The sequence below is a fragment of the Falco punctatus genome (assembly GCF_963210335.1).
Source record: "Falco punctatus genome assembly, chromosome: 4".
In the NCBI taxonomy this organism is placed as follows: domain Eukaryota; kingdom Metazoa; phylum Chordata; class Aves; order Falconiformes; family Falconidae; genus Falco; species Falco punctatus.
In genome coordinates, this window is record NC_137583.1 from 99,757,901 (window position 1) to 99,780,798 (window position 22,898).

The window sequence follows — 22,898 nt, forward strand, 5'->3', positions numbered from 1 at the left end:
TTTCATTTTCTGACTGTAGTTTCAGTCCCTGGATGGCCTAACCCTTGACATAGCTTCCAGAAGCTGGGACGCTGCTCTTCTTTCTGCTGCAAGCTGCCATGATAGCCCTGGATCTGCTAGAGTAGCTCTGCCATGCCTCTGTACCACAAGGGACTGTCCTGAAAACAAGAGAGTCCTTGGCTTCCCTTCTGGGTCACTTTCTCCCTGCTGTGTCTCAGTCGCGCAGTGTAAGCAGAATGAGAGCAGCAGGTTCAGCTGCTGCAGTTTTTCTCAGATAACAAATGAGGGGTGGACGGGAAGACTAGAAAGGGTTACTTTGTAAAATATCACTAAGCCATTAAACTGCGTACTCACCAAAGAATGAGACCTTTATATTATCTAAACACCTTATTTTGTGTGATAGGAGGCAAAGTATTGCTTACAGTAAAATTTTATTTTATTCTGAAAGCTGTCAGTCACAAATTTTGAGATGGATATCAAGGAATAACATATCTTTTTTATGCAAGGAATGTCATGAGATATAATCAAAAGGTTCCCTTCTTACTTTAAAGATCAAGCTCCAGGAGCACATGAAAGTTAATTCCTTGGTCCTAGCAACTTGAAGCCAAACATGAGAGGTATGTACCTAAACTCTGTAAAATGAAGGGCTTCCTAAGGAGAGCGTGGAGCTGTTCTGAGTGAACCAAGAGAGAGTACTAAGCACAGGAGTGCACCCCAGGGTACCCCTTCTCTCTAGAGTTTATGCATTTCCCTCTAGAAAGCAGCCATGTGGAATCCTGTCTTGAAGGGGTACCTGATCAGGCTTTACTCTTTCACAAGGCAATGGTAGCAGTAACTAGCACTTGCTCAAAAAGGACATACGGGAGATTCAGACATAAAGGCAAGTGTCTTGACTGTGGTGGTAAGGTATTCTATGCGCAGAATAACAGTGGGGGCTATGCCACTGGGTGACTGGGAATGTGGGAGTCTCCCCACCAGAAGGAGAATCCAGGCTGCTGGAGGTATCACTTAGTGCTGTCTCTGAATTGCTGCAGAGCAGAAGATGGAGCTGCAGATACAAGAGTGCCTACACTTATTTACATTCGAGAAACATTGCAGTACAAATGCAGGCACTCTATGTGTTTAGGCATCTCCCAGGTTGGGTAACTGCTGCCAACATCAGCTTCTGGATTGCTATATTGAACTTGGACACTTATGTTCTACCTAAGTAAAATTCTTTTTTAGTCTTTGTTTGCTCTTGCCCAAAATCAATTAACTTACAACTCCACAGGGTTTGATTTTCTAATCCAACCATGCTTAATCATTAATGTAAAACAAGATTTTCTTTCTCCCCTCAGATTCTTTTCTAATGGCTTCTTATTTCTTGCCCTCTAAGTGTGCACCTGAATTCTCTGCATCTACTTATAAGGATTTCCCTGCTTCCAGGAGTGTTTAATCAAAGAGAAGGCTATCAGCAGGTGGTTAGCATCAAGTATCAGCAGCTACTTCATTTCTAACATCTCTTGGAAAAAATGTTTCATTACCATGCAAATGATGTTAGTCTTCCTCTCCAGCATCCATTGTCACACAGTGTAACATGTGGTACAGAGAATTGTGCTCCCAAGATCTATGTGGCAACTACATTTTGTAGCAGAACGCCAATTGTGAGAGCTAAACCATTACACGACAATCATAAGTTCCCAATGAGCTGTTGGATGTGTCTGTATCTTGTTGTTAATTGGAGGGTGTGTGTGTGTGTGCTTATTTCTGCTTTCTTTTAAACCCTTATGTTTTTCTTTAGCTTTTGTCAGAAATACCATGGTGTCTTTCACAGCCTATGCCAGACAGAGTAACCCAGGAGCTTTAATGGGTGCTATTATCTTTTTGAGCATGTCTGGGAAACAAATTATTGAGTTGATACTTGGAGTGGCAATGTCTTGAACTATACGAAGGAAACTGAAGCTTCTGGCCTCTTGTTGGAATTTTTGAAAGTGCCAATAATGGTAGTAGGAACTCAACTTTTCCAAGGGCCCTGAAGCCCAGTAAGCAGAATAGGATAAAGCTATGAGGGGTCTGATTCATCAGAGCACTAGAGTACAGTTCAGGGACTTCAGTGGGGCTTCAGGATGTGTTTAGAGTTAAGCATATGTTTGGGTGAATTGTTAACCTCGAGTGTGTGATCCAGTGCTTTGCTGACTCAGAGACGAGACATTCCTTACAGCTTGTTGTTTTCCACTTTGCCATCTGGGAAGAGGCAGCTTGACAGCATGTGGGCTGTGTGAGACATTATTGCATTTCTGGAAGGGTGTTAGCAGCCTTGAAGTTTCCAGGTTCTCTGAATCAGGAATTTTTGTCTCTACAGATCTAACTGGGGTAGAACAACCTCTCTGTAAGTGTTTGAAAGCTAACTGACCATACTACACATTTGCTAGGTTATCAGTCAACCTATGCCTAATTAAAATAATCTCATGTTTCAGTGGAACTACTGAACATGCAGGTGGAAAACTTTACAGAACCTGCAGGTTTGGGGGTGTGAAATTGCCCCTTTCAGGTATTTTTGGAAGTATATTTTGCACCTGGACAACTGTAAGAACCCAAATTTGCAAACACTTTTAATTACAGAGTCATATCTTCACTATACCCGTTTCCTGAGCTGGGAGAGCACATCTGTATTTCTATGAAATAAATGTTGTTACAGGCTCTTAAGACAACTCATGCTCATACTGCAGTCAGGTAGTGCAGAAGGGTGGGTGATACAGACCTGTTGCTGCAGTTGTGGGAGAAATGCAAGATATCTTGATCCCTCAATATTCTCCAAATGATTTTAACTTCCCAAAAATACTAGGGATTCCCCTGAAAGATCTCCCGTATCACTCCCCCATCTGCTCAGCACATGCCCCTGCTTCTCTAATCCAAAACCCTTCCAGTCTGCCATGTAACACTCTTAATGTAGAAGCCATTTCTGTACTGTTGTACTGCTTTGCATTTCTGATGAATGCTTACAGAAGAATAAATGTTTATTGTAACAAAATACATTTCTCTGTGGGATCTCTTTTTTTTTCTTTTTTTTTTTTTTTTGTTGTTGTTCTTTTTCAGTGACAAAATGTTCCCAGCCTTTGGATTCGGAGCAAGGATACCCCCAGAATACAAAGTAGGTGCATAAATTACTTTTTATAATTTCCTTGGTTTATGAGGGACAAAATAAGGGAGAAATTGTTCGGGGCAGGGCAGGGGCTAGGGCAAGCAGCTCCTACTGCTTGTTTTCTTTCATCTGGCATTCTCACCCAGTGATACCTCACTGAAACCAGAGATCAAGGCTAGACTTAAGATGGTTGTGTTACACCCAAAATATGTCATGGTATTGGTGAAGCTTTGTTAACGGATGCTAGTCTAGTAAGAGGAGAACTGATTTGTTGAACAACACATGCCAAGCATATTTTGAAGCTTTGTGAGCCCTGGTTTGATGGAAGCATGTCTGGAAGATGTGGTTCAGTGAGTAACCTAGCATCCATGCTTTATGATGAAGATACTTAACATCTGCCTGAAAACAAAGACTTGAGAAGAGTTTTGATCTGCAAATTTGTGGACATCATCAGTACCAGGAAGAGAAATATGAGAGCATGTATCCATGCCGGAAAGAAGTGGTATTTATAAACAAAATGAGAGTGATCCACAGTGATGGTGCAATTGTGAGTGTAAATATGCAGTCTGGGAGGGCTGGCGTGGAGACAGTGGAGTAAAAGAAGGAACATCCAACAAAGGCCTAAGAAGAAATAGGCAGAAGTTCAGATCTTGTGTTGCACATGTAGAGGTAATGTGGGCGGGAGAGTAGTTCTGTACAAATAAGTAACCAAAAACTAGCTGGGGATTCTGCAACTCAGATACTAGCTAGAAAAGAACAGCATTAGACTTCTGATTATGCAGACTTCATCCAGTATCCCCTTGTCCCCTGCTCTGAGTTGTGTCTCTTGGTTGTGGCTGGGGTAGGGAGGTGAATACCAGGCAGGTGAGAATTTCTGTGCAGAGAGGGATTGTGTGTCACTCAGCATTGTAAAGCATGAATCAGCAGATGAAAAAAAAATGTACCAGTGTGTTCCTCATGACTTGTAGATTTGATACCTGCATAAGAATAACAGTATTGAGGTACAGCAAATTTGATAGGTCTTGCAAACAGGTGGCTAAGGTAAGTCAGCATATGTCTTAACAACATTGCCTTCTATGCTAAAAAGCACTGTTATAAAAAAGACCACTGTGGCTGACAAGGTGTTGGCAGTGCTCTCTGTTCCTGAAAAGTAACACCAGTGTTAATGCTTTCCAAAATCAGAGACATCTTCCAGAACTTTGATATAGATTTTAATGTGGTAAATGTGCACAGAATATCTGTGCCTGTTGTTTATCTAATCCAACTGCAGCAAGTGACAACCATCTATAAGGTTATATCCAACTATATAAGGGGGGAGTGTTTTAGGGAATAAATATAAGCAGCCTCTTACCACCAGATACATTAGTGAAATGCAGTATCTACTTATCAAACGTCCATCCCTTCGCCATGAATATGTGACTCCCCACCCATGGCTGTATAGCAGTGTTGACTGGGTGAGTTGGGCTATACATCACAACCAGATCGCTCTTTCAAGCCCAGTACTGGCCATCATTGCATGGGGGAAAACTTGCAATTCTTTCAGCTGCAGAGAGCCATCCTTATCTAAGGACTGCTTGAAGGAAGATGTTACTGTGCCAGCTGAAGTCTTTTCACTGTTTTGCTGGTGATGGCAGTAGAGTGAAATTAATAGCACGAGCTATTAACAGACTCCTTTCTCAGCCAAAATAATCAGCTGATGGCATTGATGCCTCAGGTCACATGAGCATATTGGCAACATACCAGTTTTGTCAGACCCCAGCAACAGCCTCTTCACCTGATTATGAGAGCAAATCTCAGGTGTCAGCTGAAAAACATGTCTTGCCAGAAAGTGATTTCAGAGGGACTTTGTAACCAGATATTCCTACAGTCACCAACATGACTTGATTTTCTGCTTTGGCAGAACTGGTGTTTGGATAATTTCCTGACAACTACTCTTAAGAAAGTTGGAGACTTGCACTGAACTTAGTAGCCCATGCATGGATGAAGAGTCTTGCTATATGTTACTAATGTCTCAAAGTAAGAAAAGGGATGAATCGTGACCTTCAGATTTTGAGAACTTCAGGAAGAGTAAGGGTGGACTTAAGACGATGGAGCTACTTGCTTGTGGATAACATGTGTGAGAAACAAAACAAGTCCCAAAGTAACTGGATATGCAAGTGAGTGGCAGAAGAATGTCTGTTATCTCCACTATGGAAAATTGTGACATAAAATGACAAAGACAAAATGACATGGCATCAGCTTACCAATGTAATAAAACTTTGAAGAAGAGAAGAACCATGTCGCAGGGGGACTAGCTCTTCTTGTGCCCCAGATGGGCACAAATAATTTGCTTGGTGTCTATCATGGACACATCCAAGTGGAACTGTATTAGGAATTAACAGTCATCCATTGTGTGCTATTGTGATACTCTATGCAGTCCATACATGTATTTGTCCTCTTAAAATAAACTGTATCAGCAGTTCCCAATTTGTGCTTGCCTTTGGCTGCACTTCTGAATTGAAAGATATGCCCTCTAAGAGAGTGAAGAGTCAGCCTCATCATGATGCCTTTATAAGTCAAGACCAATAAACCTGAAAATCCTTCAGTAATTTAGTCTACACTGGTATCGTAAAGTTAATTTAAAGGCAACATCAGTGTTTGATGTGGAACATAGCCAAGATGCATAAGAAAAAGAGAAGAATCTGTTATAATTAGAAGTGAGAAAGACTGTAGAAAAAAGTATTCCCAACTTGTCTCCCATAACTTCTTATGTTTTTCTGCAAAAATATGGTAACACTATAGACACCACAGCAACACTGCAGATCTTGTGCTACACAAAAGTTCTTTTGATGTTATCAGTCAAAGGTATTACAAGTCATACATATCTTTTGCTTTATTACAGGACAGCAGTATCATAACTGTAATAATTCACATCTTCAAATTTAGTTTGAATCGTTACAAGAAATTCCAAGTTCTGACCCCATCATGTGGATAGATCCGCTTTTCATTTTAGAGTGTCTGCTTTCAAGCCTCCAGTCTTAATGAGATGATCTAACCTGCTCATAGCATGTTGGTCTCTGCACACCAGCAGCTGCTCTTTTATTTCTTCCAGTAGACAACAAATTGCTAGGGCTGTGGAAAAAAAATTATTCCCACTGCCAAGGGTTTCTAAGTAACCAACCATGAGACCCTTCAAACAACATAGCTTCCGTGAAAGTCTAAATGAAAGCTGACCAACATATGCATGAGAGTAACACAGTGAGGGAGGGACAGAAGTAAGCGGCCTGATAAAAACAGTAGGCAAAATGGATCGAGTGGATTCATGTCTAATTTATATCATGCTCAGTCACAAGCTATGGAAAAATGAGTCCTGTAACTCACTATTCAGCGTGAATCAATGCTAACCAATGTTAGCAGCTGAAAGCCACTGCTTTCAGGTTGTCCGTAAGCTCTTAATATTTTTTGCTAAGGTTTCCTTGGTGCCCTCAACCACATGGGAGAAAGGTGTCCATTTCCAGCCTTGTCAGACCAGTGCCTTGGTTTCATGCTGTCTTGAGCTCCTGCCAGTAGCCTGGGATGGGTACTAGAGGGCAGTATCCACCTGTCCGTTTAGTGGGATGCTAGCCTTCTCACATCCTTTTACATGCTACAAGAAAAGCAATGTTTGCTATACCAACTATTATTCCCCATGGAAAAATACCCGCCTCCCCCATTTTACATTAGCACTTCAGAACAATGTCAGTATCCACCTCTGCAGGCTCTTAATTAATCTCTTGAGGTTGAACCCCTTTAAATCATATTTTTATATATGCTTTCTACAGAATTTCCATTTCCAGAGCACACCGCTATGTTACACTGACTTGGTTTTCCCTCATTTCAGCTCCAAATGAAACACTTAAGCTGTTAGCAGAAACCCAGCAGTTTCTCAGTGGTATATGGAACCTGTGGGAGTGAGGAAGGCAAGACTGCCATATACAACATTCTGCATCAGTTTAGAGATCTTTCATCTAATGTTTGGCAATATGACCCTTTTTCCCCAAGGCCTAACAAACATGTCACCCTGCTCACTGATCTAAGTAAACCTCTGAGAGCAATGTTCCCCTCTTGAGTTTCTATCGCATGAAACTTGCAGAACATGCTGGTTATTCCACAGCAGTGTCTGCAGCCCATTACTTATTTTTTGCAATGAGAAATATCTGAGAAGTCTGATGTAAAGCAAAGAGGTGGCAGATAATATGGACTCAGACACTGCTGCAAAAGGTCACAGGGAAGAGGAGGAAAGAAAGCTGGACCACACACACTGATTTCTTAGCAGGCAGGACTCAAAGCAGCTGAAAAAACACACAGCAGCACAAAACTTACTGTTAAAATGGAAAGAAAGTTCGAATTTTGTCAGCCCCATGATGGTTGTATTGCCAATAATGAAGTGGTCTTTCCTAAAGAAGAATTGCAGGCTGGGACCTGAATAAGTACAAAACAACTTGTAGTTTGTTTTAAGAAGTCCTGGTTATTTCTGCATTTCTTAATGAAAGCTTCATCCACTGCTTATGCTGGGAAGAGCTGCTGGAGAGAACCTTACTGCAGTTAACAGAAACAGTACTGCATCTTCACAACCCTAACCTGCACTGTCTAGTTTGCTGAACAGGTAAGGGACTTGAAAAGTGCTATGCTTTTTGTGATTCCTTTTTCAGGAGCTGGAGGGAAAAAATACATGCAAACCTGACAAAAAAAGAACCAATAGAAAGATGTGTAACATAGCAAGGGGAAAAGCAGAATTTGTCACCTTATCCACGCAACTTGGATTTACATGTGGAAACTGGGCAGCATGCTCAAACATCAAGTACAAAGGAAAATAAATGGCCAGGGTTTGCCAAGCGGAAATGTCTACAACATAGTCTTAGCCAGAGACACAAGTTGTCCAGCTCCCAAACTATTTGATTAATGAGCATTCTGAAAATAATAGCTTTTCAGCAATGTTTCTTTAAATTTGTTAGCGTCTTAAGCTTTTGCAAAATATGCAGGCATTCCATATTTAATTTTCAGACTGGCAGTGGCTTAATAGTGTTCAATTATTCTCAGATAAGTGCTCAACATTGTGCATCTCAGCCTTTATGCTTGTATGCAAGTATTGTTCCTGGATTTTTGACAATCTCTATTTAAATTAGTAAGAAGGCATTCCTAAACATGCCTGAATTTGTCAGATTTTTGTCAAGTAGTCCCAGTACCATCACCATAGAGATTTCAGGAAAGCTGGAGCTATTTAGGACAGGGAGGTTAAGTTAAATTAATTTAACAATCTAGAGAGGGAAAAAAAGTACTACTGATTCTCAGAATTCAGGCATCAACATTCAGCATTTGCAAAATGAATGAAAAATGTGGTTTCTGAGTCAAAACAGCTTTCTATTTAAAAAATGGAAGTTCAGTTAAAGGGGTTTAAAAAACTGTGGAGGCCAAAATAGAATAACATATTTTGATGCAACTTAAATAAAATGACTTTGTGTAGTCCAGAAGCTTTGCAGAAATTTGCTTTATGATTTTGGGGGGGTTTATTATTTGTCAGATTCCAAGGCAAGGTTTTTGTTTGTGTTCTGAGGTTTCTGTCTGAGTCCAGAAGACTTTTTTTGTTTTGTTTTTGAAACCTCAGAAATTCTCGTTAATTAGGAAATTCTCCTTTCAGACTTAATTAAAAACCTATTTAGCAAGGACCGTGCTAAGAGGGTGAATTTCATTACACCCCAATACAAGGGAAATAAGTTACCTGCTACATTAAATCAAGGTGACTTTTCTACTAAACTGGTGATAAGCATGTGGAAGTATGGTTATGATTCTTGCAAGAGCCTCATGGGTGCCATCACATTGATGGACAACTACCTTTCTGTATGTAGGTGCTTGTCACTGTGTATGTACAGGCAATGGAGGCATTGTACAGCAGTAAAACAAAAAATTACTATAATCTGCCTTAGCAAAAATATTTTGGATTGTTTATTTATTTGATATATCCTCAGAAATGCTGTCATCATAATCTACATCATGATATATGGTAGAGCTACTTATTTTGCTTGTTAAAAACGTTGAAGAAATTACCTGAGAAATAATATGTTCCTTGTGCAGGAAGTTCCTGAACAGCTGTGCTTTAATAATCCCACATCCATGATTTTATCTGCTAAATAATTTATCTGGAGTCCTGCAGAGGCAAAAGATTAATATGTAGTCAAGTTCAAGTAAAAGCCCATCGGTAGAGGCTTTGAGTGGTGCTTTGTGCAGCAAACCAGGTAATGCCAGACTGATCACATGTAATCACCTCTGCACTCCAGAATTTCTCTTTCCTTTCCTTTTATTGAGTTTATGGACTGATGTTGAGAGAGAGGAGGAGGGCTGAGCAGAGGGCCAGCTACATATTCAAAACTTAATCCAGGGTCCCTGACACAGTCACAGTTCTGCGAGGACATTCCTTACCATGAGGCTGACTTCTACCACAGAGCACAATCTGCAGTTCTTTGCAAAGTTCTCTGTGCCAGGCACTAATGTAAAGCAGTTACTCTGTGTTTGTGTGACTTGCCATATTCCAGGATTTCCTGACTGTTAGATTGATCCATCTTACAAACCACCCTAGTAGATCATATAAATATGCTTGCTTCTGAACAGCCGTGTCTTCTTGTTTCCCCTGAGGATTTCCCAGACTTCAGCATCTTATATGTTCACAGTTTTGCCTCCTTTTCCTCATTACTTTATCAGTTCTGGGAGTGCATGAGGACTGCGCCATTCAATATCAGAAAGATGCCATTTAATATACCAGCTTTTGGTCCTCTGTCACCAGCATGGTTTGCATTTTGGTCACAAAAGCCCTTGCATGTTTAATTAAAAAAAAAAAAAAAAAAAAAGGAGGAAGGCTCATTACCTTGCACTGTTTTGAAAACAAAAGCATTGAATATTTGATCCAAACCACCTTCTGACATGAGTAGGCTTTACATGGAGTCTTATTAGGTAGCAGCCCAAGTTCAGTAAGGACTTTAGTACATGTCATGTGTCTGAAGTCTCTGCTGGCTTGGACCCTCTTGAACTTTGGCCACCACAGGGGAGACAGCACAGGGGTGGGTTGAAGCATAGCTGGTTTTACTTACCTGGGTGGAGAATGAGTTCTGAGCATCTGGAGGAACTCTGCTTTAAAAGTTGGCTTGCCTTAGGTGATGATTTCCTGTTTGTGAACCATCACTGAGCTGCTCAAAGAACTTCTCCCCTTCACATTATACTTACATCTTGTTTAAATTGTGATATATTGTTCAGATGGCATAGGAAACAACCTAATCTTTTGCACATTCACCGTGTTTCCTGTCCTATCTTCAGGATACGTTTCAATACTCTTCTTGGTAAATGAGGATGACAATGTGTGAAGGCAGCTTGCTTTGGGAAGATAGCAGCTGTTGCTCAGATAGTAATATTTTTTGGATCATTGTACACACTTACTAGATTTGGGCTTTCCTTATTAGCCTGAACCATTGTCTACATTTTTTTCTTAAATAATAGACTGGGTGCCTTAGCTCTGAACCAGATAAATTGTTTGCATAGTGTGATTCTGAAAGAGGTATAGCAACAAAAGGATCCAGCCTATGCTTGCACGTGAGATTAAAATACTGTATTCATAGCTCTGGAAAAGAATTGTGATACTCCTTTAGCTATAATTTTGAATGCATTTGGAGAAAAGAAAATCACTGAAGGGTCACAGTGTTGAAAGACTCAGCCTGCAATACATAAACATGCATCACTGTCCTTCTTGCTCTTGAGATGCAGTTAATACAAAATATAGGGAACCTAAAGGAAGGAGGGCTACTGAACAACAGAAAAATCATCAGTGAGTGAAAATTCATATAATTGTTCCTGACAGCTGCAATTACCTTTGGCCTGCAGCTGGTCATGAGACTGGCAGATACCAGCTGGGCAAAGTGTACAGAGACATAGCAGAGCGGCCAGACAGAAGGGCTCTGGAGCACTTCTGAGTTACTGAGTGTAACTGACAGCCCTGCTCTTCTGTGCCTGCTCAGTGAGGAACATAGGTAGGGACTTCATGGATTATCTTCCGTGACCAAGTAGGGTAGCCTGAATGGTCCACACAAAACCCTCCATAAAAGGCAACTGATGCTTGGTGTAGACATACCAAATTCCTGGCTGGGCTGAGGTGGCTACAGTTTCGTCAGTGAGTTTTTGCTTCAGTCCTTTACCATTGTGGTAGAAGTCCTGCTTTATTTAACCTCTTAATAAGCAATGGTGAGCATCACTGGGGTAAGCAAGGCCAGCATCTGATGGGGAAATTCAATTTCTGAGAAACTCTCTTTGGCAGTCATTAGCCAACTTACACCACTTTGCTTTCACAGAAGTTTCTCTGTAATCACATTTGATCTATGGGCCTATTAGTCATAGACCAGTTTCTGTGTGCTGTCAAGTTGTCTAAACTAGCAAATAAAACAGCGACGTCCAACAAATAAATCTCTCTCTGCACATAATCCAGGTTCCATTGTAAGGGAGTTAACAGGTTGCTTTCCATATGACTAGGACCGTTGGTGCTTCTGAAGGCCCTACAGAGATTTATAATGTCTCAGATGTGTGTAATTGGAGTTAGATATGTAAATGCCTTCATGAATTGGGGATGATATACCTGATGTCAACTTTAAATTACGCAAATCACCTGCTTAACTCTTGGCCATATCCACCTTTTGCATACCAAATACATAGATGATATAGATATATAGATGTAGATGTAGATGTAGGTATAGATTGCATTGCAAGACAAAAGTTGGGCTTCATTCAAGACAATTTAAGACAAACAGGAGAATTAAGAAACTGAGCTTCAGAGTTGAGATTAAAAGGAATCAAGCCTTCTTATTGATCAAACAAAGGAGCAAAAAGGAATCTGGAGAAAATGCAGGCAAGAACAAAACTTAGAACCAGAAAAGAGCATCTGAAGAAAGTTTCAGTCCCAACAGATTTGTGCTGTGGATGCAGAACTCTAAGCAACAGACAGAGGAAGCCTGGAACCTGAGATTTACATTCTCTTGCATTATTTGTGCATACAGAAGCCTTGTATTATTTTCCTAAGCCTTGAAAGATACAATACATTGTTTTATTAGAAAATCAGCAACCTTTTTGTGTTCACAGTCATTTCTTTGGGGCGGGGGGGGGGGGGGGGGGGGGAGGGGCTGGGATATTCACTACATTTGAGGGAAAACAAGAGTCTTCAGGTTTTTTCTTATTAATTTCCCCCCAGCCTAATGTAACTACTTAACCAGCTTCAACCCCTTAAATTTCTTACATTATTATTTCACAGAGGGTCTGGGTGACTTCCTTGATCTCTTTGAAGAATATTTTTCCCCGGTATTCCTATGGCCTTCAAATGAGGAACTGGTCACAGATGTGAGTGCAGGATTCAGAAGGGGGCTGATTTTCTACTGTCAGTTCTGTATCACAACCTGCTTTCTCTCTCCTGCAGTTTGAGATGCTGAGTTAGGGAGAGCTGGCGTTTAAATCTCCTCAGCCATAGTTCCCTCTTCGGTGCCTGGCATTGATAGCCCAGTCCTGACACCATATTTATGTGATTTCTCAGGGACTTGGGTGTTTTTTCTTTGTGCTATTTTTTCTTGGGTTTGTTGTCGTTATTGACAAGTTTGATTCTAGTTTTATTACTTTGTTTCTGTGGGGAGATCTCTGGTTTCATGCAGAAAGAATGTAAATGCTGTTTAACTGCAGGTCCTCTTGGAATGTTTTTCTGACTACAGTCTTCTTCTCTTCTTTCCATTTATCTGCAGGTCTCTCACGATTTTGCAATTAATTTCAATGAAGACAACCCAGAATGTGCAGGTAACACTCACATTAGGAGAGACGGCCGTATTTTTGCTGTGTGCAAAATGTGCTTGCATTTTTCATTGTATCCCCTGTGTTATCCAAAGTGGTTTCTAAAGAAAGCAGCCAGGATTTTTGAAACCTGACAGACTCCAAGCCATTTGGCTTAACTTTAGAAACCTGAGAAAGTGCCACACATTAATTTCCTGAAAAATATGTCACTTTGAAAGTATACCATTTTGGACATTCAGCACTTGTACTTTCCCAAATCACTAGCAATTCCTGAAAACTAAAGCCTTGTCTTCTAGATTCATTCCAGATCTTCAGCTACATCAACAACATAGGTTGTGCAGCTAAGAAGGGCAGAGCATGCAAAAGCAGGCTGTGAACCTCTGTGATCAAAGATTCCCTCAGCTTGGAGCCAGTTCTTTGGCCAGACCTGTAGCGACAGTAGCCTGCTGCAAATCAGCCCAGTGACATCCAGCACCAAAGGGTCAGGGTAAAGCTGAGGACTACTGTGGTGGAAGGAAGCGTACTTCCATGCCAGCAAATGCAGTAGGAGATTGTTGTAACACAGTGTAAGGTATTGGTGTGTTCTAGCAATAGTCACTAATCCTTGGTAGTCAGAGGCCAGATTCACATAGCAGATGTTGCTGTATGTCTTGTCTTTGTAAGTGAGAAACGTTAGCTTTGCAATATGTAACTCAGTCACTGGAATTACCAAGGGAAATGTTGTAACATTACATTTTAGCCAATCGTAGCTTTAATTGGAGCGTGTTCTTTTGTCTGTGAGCACTGCAATAGAAAAATATGTAGCTATAAAGAGAGAAGACTGCGTTCTCCACCATTTTTTCATAGGAGGTTCAGGTGTATTGATGTAAAGCAATTACAGCTCCCTGTGATTTGTTAGTAATCGGTCTGCACCCATATATCCTCTAAACATGGTTGAGTAAAATCTCCTGAGTGAGCTAGTCTCAGTGCAAACTGAAACTGGCTTAGGATCTTATTGAAGTAATTCCATTCTTCAGCATCCTTTACAAAGCTCTTCAGTCTATCACTTTCTTTCCAACTTTAGACCTCTAATCCTTTAGGTCTGGTAAGCGGGGAGTTCTGAATGTTGAGGCTAACATGCATCGCTTCAAAAAATCCTTCTTCTTGATGATTGAAAACACCAGTTTCCATTCTGTGATCTTTCAAGTGTGTCAGCAGAAGTCTGGCTACATATCCTGAAATAAAAAAGCCAAAAATAGCTAGCTCTCCATCAAAACTTCTTGACTAAAGCTGATTTTTTGTAGACTGCAAAGCATCCTGCTGTTTCTCCCAAGATTTCACAGTGGTTTGGTCATAGCTGAATTCAACCTGTGAGCAATTATGCAAATTCACCCTGAAAAATTATTTTCTTAGCACAGGGGAGTCAGGTATTTGAAAAGATGTTTGAATTCCTTGACAGCTCTAAGTTATAAGTACAAAGGGCAAATTTGCTGATAACTACCATGATAAACAGAAATAAATATGTATCTGAAGAGGAGAAGAGAGAAGTGTTGAAGTGTTTTTGATTGATGTCTACCCCAAGATTGATGAATCTTAGCTGGTGATCAGGAAGTGATCACTTCCACCTTGAACTGACAAGGATGGAAGCTATGGCATTGCAAGCTGATAGCTGGAAAGTAGACATTAAAAACTCCTGGAAAGGAGAAGCATGGTATAATGAATTATATATATTACAAACTAGATTCAAGGCAGCTAGAGACAACTTCTTGGAAATTATCTGAAGCAGTTAGTCCTTGCTAATCATGTTATATTTTAAATTTATTTAGTAAGAACCTGCCTGTTGTTTACATTTTAAACAAGCATGATATTGGTGATGTACTCCACATTTATTTTCCTTTTCTGTGGCTTTTTGTGCCAGGAATACAAGGTGTTGTGGAGGCTTATCAGAGCTGCCTTCCCAAGCTGCAGCTATATGGGCCTACAAACATTGCTCCCATCATCCAGAAAGTGGCAAAATCAGCATCAGAGGAGACCAACACCAAGGAGGCCTCGGTAAGGGCATAATGCTGTGTTTGGCTTTTTTCTTGTCTTGTGATGGATCTTTTGTAGGCCATCAATACAAGGCCTTTTCATGTATGTAAATCATGCCTTCACAGTTTTCACCAACTGCCTTCACAGAAGGCAGCTTGAGTCTGTTTCAGCTGGGGCAATAGCTTTGATAGTCACAACTTGAAATTCTGCCCCTCACTGTTCTGTTTCCTGCTTTTAAAGCTACTGTAAGACATCCAATTCTTCACTGTGTAAACATAAATGGCGCCACTAAGTTTACAAAAATTTAGAGGCCAAGCCCAAAGAGTGTTGATCATACAAGTAGATGAGTTCAAATCATTCCCTACACTGACCCAGTTTCAAGTCTCTTGCAGAGGATGTACTAAGACTCTTTTGTTCAGCTAGGGGATTTTTCTAACCATTCCTTTGAAAACTGTAGGGATTTTCAGTGTAGTTTTCAATTTGCTATTACTGACATGGAGTATCGCATGCATTTTAGAAATCAGGAGACAAGTCTGTTAGCCTGCATCTGATATAAAACCCACAACAGATTTCTTGGGCTAGAAGACTTAAGCCTAGATTGTGTTTTAAATGTACATCTTTGAAATGCATTAGGCTTGGTTTTCTCCTGCCTTCTAGACGAAAGGGAGAAAGGGAGATGAGAGAATATGTGAGTAAGTAGGCCTGAAACATTTATAGTGTTGTGGGAATAAAGGATGTAACAGAGAACTTGTATACTGCAGCAAGAAAAATGCCTATGTATATGAACAGAAGAGAGCTGTACACCGATATGCATCTCATCACCAGGCCTAGAGCTTTCTCTAAGCTTTCTTCATGTGCTGAGCCTTTTTTTAAGTATTATTAAGGCAGCAGTTCCCAAATATTTCTGCTTATGAGTCAGCTTGTGATTGTGACTCCACTGCCATCTCTAGGATCTTGATAGTATTTAGGGTCCCAGTCCTAAAATGGGGAATTGGTATGTTTGAATTTCCATATCCACCTAATCCTGAGGTGGCTCACACTGTTCCCAGTGCTGCCTCTGAACTAGTATGTCATATTGAATAAGTTGCTTCGTTCTTCTAAACTTAAACTTCCCCTCTTTCTGTTTGAAAAATGAATTAATTTATATCATGAGTCTTCAATATAAGGTTTTCTCCCTGTATGTTTTGTTTTATTCATGGCAGGAAGTGATGAACAGAACACTTTGAGTTTATATGGCTGTGTATACACAAACTTTGATGATGTTTAGTGTGTTGGTATTGCTTGCGCAGAGTGACCAAATTCTATGACCTGTTCATTTTTCCTGTTAATGCATGTTTGTTAAATGACTCCAGCTGCCTAACAATTCATAAAGCAACCTAGTGAGAGTTACCCTTCCCCATTACCAAGTGAAGATGTATCATAGCCCATGATTCCAGTTCAGTGGGCTTTGAAGTTTTGGGAAAGAAAAAAAAAAGTGCACAAAATTTCTTGCTCTCCTTTTGAGAATGAGAAAACATCTCTTCAGGGCTGTCTATGAAGTGTTTGAAGATGGGTATATTCCTCCCTGCACATGCCCTTGCTCTCCTCAGGGACCCAGTTACTCCGCAGAATGCAGTAGGCCTGCCATGGTGTGGTGCTTCTCCCACAGGTGGCAGTGGGTCAGCCTCCAGTTTGCAGACAGCTGCACCCATCCTACTTACCTGTTAGAAAAGCTCCTCTGCAAAGTGCTGTCATAACCTCCCTGACAGCTCTGCTACAAGCTTGTAACACTTCAGTACCCTATTCCTCCATGCCTCCCACTGGATCCCAAAGGTTAAAAAAAAAGTAATCAGAAACTGTCAGCAGAAGTGATTGTGCAGGAGATGAAAATAGGGCTAGTGAGGATCTCAGGACTAATCCAGACTTCCCAGCCAAAGTCCTGACTCTCCTAGCCCTAGCAGCTAGAAACTCCCTTTTCCACACTGCATCCCTTGGCTCCCTCAAGCTCATGGAAATTACCTGAAATACAGCTAAACTCCAGAAGACGAGAAATTAATAGCTAAGGAAGTTTGGACGGGAAACGCACTTAACCCTTGAGCCTCTTTTCTATTTAAAAAAGTCCATGAGTGATTTACCAGAAACACTTTTATACTGGAAAAAGGCAAGCAGCTTTGGAAGATTGACTAATGATGTAATTTTTCACTTCTTGTCCAACAACTTCAGCAATATTTCATCTTGCTGATCCTGACGGATGGCGTCATCACAGACATGGCTGACACCAGAGAGGCCATTGTCCATGCCTCTCACCTTCCCATGTCAGTCATCATCGTCGGGGTGGGGAACGCTGATTTTAGTGACATGCAGATGCTGGATGGTGATGATGGGATCCTGAGGTCTCCCAAGGGCGAGCCTGTGCTTCGAGACATTGTCCAGTTTGTGCCATTTAGGAACTTCAAACATGTAAGCTGACTTTTCCATCCATTCTGCAGAAGGGTAAATGTATATAACATATATTGAACAGTCCCTGGGGCTGGGCATAACTTTGGGTGGGCATGAAATGTTTAGTAAGTCTATGGCATTATTGTGTCAGAAATGGAGACTAAAAGGAATACAGAATGAAATGTGCTGCATTAGTGAGAGGGTAAGGGTGGGAAAGGAAGATGGGGCAGAATCCATATACTTCTTATGGTGCCAGTCTTTACTTCCACTTTCCACCTGATTTTAGTGTGGTTGCTGTCCCTTACTTTTTTTTCCTGGTGTCTCTTTTCCATTCTCTTTGCACCTGTTATTAGGACCACTGCATTCTTCTTTCCATCCCTTCATTTCCACAGACAGCTGAAATGGCTGTGAATTTGTACTCGCAGTGTTCCCCAGGAGGCTGTTTCCTTACTGTAATTTAGGTCCCTAAGTTCTCAAAGGCAGGACTATCCACCCACAGCATCCTGGTTGCCTCCAGGCCCTTTCCTCAAATACTATACAAGAACACAACCAGGAAAGTGGTGTTACTGAGAGATTCCCTGTGCCCTCATCCCACTGTTCCTGTCCAAGCCCAGTGTGGTGTAGGAGACACTGTAGGAGAGGAAGGGACAAACCCAACATTAAATTGCCAAATCTGAAATAATGCCTTGGCTGTGTACTTTTCTCCTCAGTCACCTGCCCTACACTGCAGCACCTGTTCCAAGGACTTTCTCAGCAGATGGGTAGAAACAGTGTTCACCCACCGAAGGAGCTTTCCCACACAAAGATGGGTTTTTCAGGGCCCTTTGCCTCCATATGGGGGCATGGAATGGTCATTTGGTGATGCTGCTGATCACAACCCTTTCCTTCTGTTTTTCCATCTTTCTCTCCCTTCCTGCCCCTCAGTCCTTCTGTTATATTTAAGTGGGTCTCCAGACAGGTTTTTTGCTCACCTTAGTGTCTAAGAAGGATATCCTTAGTATTTGATTTGAAAAATTCTTTATCCCACAGTGTCATTGAATCATTCTCCTCATGAGATTGCTTTTTCCAATCTGTTCCCGTACACTAGTGATCCTTAGATCTGGATATGTCACACAGAAGTTTTCAACTCTGGGTTGGTTTTGGTCTGCATATGGGTTCGTAGTGCTTACATTTATTTAGTTTTTCTAGGCTTCTTGTTACCACGGGAGATATTTGTTTTCTGTTTGCTGCTTCCAAGATACTTTCATTTTATTGTCCTCTTCTCAAGAGTTGTTCTTTTCTCACTTAAAAATACAATTTTGCCATATTTGTCTTAGATCTAGACGCACTTACTTTCACAAACTTCACTGAGGAGTAAGAGAAACAAGCTTGTTCCTCTTTTCCCTCTACCTTTAGGTAAGCAATAGATCCTCAAGGAGGGAAAACTCACCTTGCACTACTAGTTTGGTGACACCATGCCAAATGGCTGCAGCTTTGCCACTGAACTGTAGATACATACATTTCTATGCTGACAGTGTCACTCAGTCACCTATCAGCTGGAATGAAGTATGAGCATGACCTGCTCATAGCTTGTGATTCTCCTTCATCAGATAATCACAAGTGCGTAGTGCTGTGCTGTAGTCTATCGCAAAAGTGTTGAGAGGGAAGTTATTTATGGGCTAGTGCTAGACCTACTTTTTTTGCAGAAACAAAAACATGTTTCTGCAAGGAACTGGCAAAGCCACCTGCATTTGTTATTTTTAGTTTCATTTTGTGATTTTATAACAAAGTTGAAATCTTCCTTGATTGAATAGATTAATGCTGGCAGTTACAGTTCTGGGCACTGAATATATTGTGCCTCTGGTGTTAACTTGTGAGTGAATCTATGTGTGATTTTAATTGCTAGCATTGGTCAAATGACAAGCATATATTATTTTTAGCTGGTTTAGTTTAACTTCTTCAGTACTGGGAGAGGATAGAAATCTTAAAAATGTATTGCTCTTGTTAAATAGTGATATTTTTCTCCCCTTTTCTCTCAGTAGCAGAGATAATACAGAGATAGGTAATGTATTTGCTATATCAGAAAAGCCAGTATATCTTATGCAACTCAATATTTAGGCTGTTTATTGTGATTTTTCAGTATTTCAACAAATGTCGGTGTAATGGATGAGTGCCCATAACAATAGCCATTTCTGGTTGAATTTCTTTGTTGCTATATGCCAAATAATACCTCTCTTAACAAACTGACATTCACAGCTATCTTGCTTATTTATCCTCAGCACAAACAAAAGATCATGCCTTTTGCATCAAATAGTGAAATCATTTTTCATGGGAGAAATGAGTGTGATGTTTTGATTCAAACTTATTTTTCCCAACGGAGAAATGTGAATTTAATACATCTGGGAGATTTCTGTCAGATTAGTTCTGGTCAAACACAAGAATTAAAATAAATCAGCATATTACTTTTGACAGCTATAAGTAAGAAATGTATTTAGTTAAAAATCAGATCCCTTTTGTCAATGTATCTTCTGTTTAGTGTATTAAGCAGCAAAAAAATTTGAAGGATCTTTTTAGAAAGACTGCAAATCAGGTTTTATAAGTTTTACAGGTTTTTCTGATAAATCAAGTATTTCTTTATGCCTAAATCCATATTACCTCAACTACTGATGGAAGGAGGGAAGAAAATGTTATTTGTGAGCAATTATTTTTTGTTCTGCTAGAACAAAAAACCAAAATTCATTTGGAATCAACCCAAATGATTTTTTTTTTCATTACTTCAAGTCTCAGGTCAGCCTGTAACTCAAAATCTCATATCTATCCAAAGACATCAAAAATAGTCTATCCAAAAGCTGCTCCTGTGAGAAAATTGAAAGGAGGGAGAAAGAAGTTTTAAAAAGTAATCTACAGAGTGAATCCCTTTTATTTTATAAGCATGACTTCAGAGAAGCTTCTGATGCTGCATGGCACTCATAGGGGTATTTAACATATTTCAATTAGTTACAGTTATTCACAAACCTAAAACTTCATACCTACTTCCGTGTTTTACTGGCTTATGACCCAATGTAGACAGAAAGCTCTGTTGTAGGGGTTTAATCCCCTATATGATGTAGTTTGTCAGGATTACTTCAGTAAAGCATCTTACCTTTTTGACTCTCTCTTTAAGGAATATATTTGAAGCTATCAACTTAATAACATTTATACGATTTTTGGCAAATCTTATAGTTGCAGAGGCTTGATAAAACCAAGGTAACCATTACTGCTTTAAAAGATGTCCCATTGTATAGTGACAGATGCAATTCACTACAGGGGAACATAACAAACAAAAGGAAAATATTTTCCCTGAACCCAAGTGAATTTCTTCTTTCAATAACTATGACCACCCCAGCAATGTGAGTGTCCTTCATCTGAACAGTGATGCTCACAATCGCTGAAATGTAGTTGAAGAAAACTGCTTGTCTCAATCCATTCACAGTCATATTTTAAGAGATTAAATTTTCTGCCTTTAGGATGCACGATCTATTTACTGTGCATAGATCTGATGCCACGGGTAGATTGTATTCTTGTATTTAATCATAAAGGCTAACAACTGTGACTTAATAACACATATCACAAATGTGAAAAGCACAGCTCTTAAACTACTTGCAAGGAGCAATGTTTCACACTATGCATTGTAATTAAAGATTAAGCACAGTGAAGCTATAGAACTGAATCAATAGTAATTTGTAATATACACCAATTATCATCAAAGGGGATTATATTCCTGCTGCTGGCTGATCTGATTGTTGTGTATTAGCCATCAGCTGAGAACTATTCATCTTGAGGTGTTTATTGCTAGGATGCTTTTCAAGCATAGGGGTTAAACAGTGGAGAAAACATTACAGTAAAATATTAATGTACCATCCATGTTAAAAACTCAGCTAAGGTAACCTTTACCTAGCACTGCTGAACTGGGGATGGATTTTAGCTCAGAAATTACTGGGTCTGATTCTTACTTACACAAATCCTGTTTTGTGCTATCTTGTCTAGAAGTAAGAGTGCTTTACCACCACAAAAGTATGTAAGGTACAGATGGCCCGAATTGTCAGACAGGAAATCACCCCTGACCTGGTTTTGGGATGCTCCCTGCTAGAAAGAGCCCTAGAACCAACTGACATCACTAGCATGATAAAACTCTGTAAAGTAACAGTTGTCCGTATTCAGACTGAAGCACAGAGTCAAGCCAGCTACCCCAGGGCAACTCTGTGTGCGGCTGCATGTTGCCTGTGAGCCTGTGGGCACAGTAAATGCCTTAGCTTAAACGTCAGTGAAAGGCTTTTTACTTCACATGCACGCTGGGCAAGGAGTGCATAGCTGACTCCTCAATTGGCGGTGATTCAGCTGTGCATCTGAGCCCTGACAGAGCCTGTTCTGAAGGGCTGGCCCTTTGTTCAGGAAGAATGGATGTGGCATCAGAAGAGAAAGAAGGGGCAGCAGGAGGATGATGCAGAGAGATGAGTGTTGGCCCAGTGTTCAGACATGTGGACTACACGTGATCCAGAGGGGCTGATGGCAAATGCTCCTGTTTTTTTCAAGATAGAGCAGAGGGAAGTTTCCTGATCGCTAGGGCTTGTGTGTGCAGCCAAGCCCAGGACTCTTCCCCCATGCCCTGTTTTTACCCTTTCTGTAGGGTTGTATTTTTGGTAAGGTGGCACAGAAGCAGGCTAAGGTATACACTGCTTTGGCACACTGGGAAGATTTATAAAAACAGTAATTCTCAGTAGTGAAATAGAAATCAGCTATTTGCCAGACTCCAAGGGGTATTTTCTGCTGATTTCAGTGAGAACAGGTTTACGCGAGAACAGCAATGGTGGAAAACCATGCGTTTCACTCTGAAGGATTAAAATAAATGGGTTCTGTTACTGTGTAACACCTGAAGAGGGTTGCTGTGCTGTTACAGAAAGTATGGGCTCTGCTTTGCCAGTTTGCTCATGCAAAAATGTTGGTTGCAGGCTTTTTTGCCTGCACAAATATTTTGGTATAAATGTCACAGTAGGAAAACAGCAGTTCATTTTATTCATTACTAATCACATATGTTACTCAAAATACCATAATACAAAAAATAGTTTTGTTTCTGCTTTTGCTAGCATTATCTTTGTATTTATAGTATTGTAGCATTTGATACTGGAATTTATAATAGCAATGGAGCTTTCTGCAACCCCAGATTAACTTGCCTATAAATAGTTTACCATTTACATCCTATGTAAGCCTGATTTTATGACTGGAATTATAAGGGTCCCACCCCATGAAATAGGGCAAGGCAATAAACAGTCAATATAACTACTTTGTGACAAGGTAGTTTTTAAACCTGGCTGACACCCTAACAGACAGTGAGGAGGGAAGTGTTCCTTAATGTGGGAAAAAGCACTTGGTGTGCAGAAAAGTGTGACCCATGCATCGTCCGAGCTGCAATTGGCGATCCACGGGTGCTCTATCTGGAGATGAACACATCAGTTTAAACCTCTCAAATGGACATACAGGCACTTGCATTAGGTGCTGTTGGGCTGCATGG

The 22,898-nt window shown here is 40.5% G+C and overlaps 1 protein-coding gene across 6 annotated transcripts in view; it reads left to right on the forward strand.

The window, feature by feature from the left end:
- CPNE4 (copine 4) overlaps positions 1-22,898 on the forward strand; it is a 317,905-nt gene that overhangs the window by 291,401 nt on the left and 3,606 nt on the right. For all 6 annotated transcript variants that reach the window (XM_080387243.1, XM_080387244.1, XM_080387242.1 and 3 more), the window contains 4 exons: positions 3,076-3,130; positions 12,898-12,949; positions 14,841-14,974; positions 17,156-17,392. In XM_080387243.1, coding sequence (XP_080243369.1) covers positions 3,076-3,130; positions 12,898-12,949; positions 14,841-14,974; positions 17,156-17,392 — 478 coding nt within the window. The remainder of the gene's footprint in view (positions 1-3,075; positions 3,131-12,897; positions 12,950-14,840; positions 14,975-17,155; positions 17,393-22,898) is intronic.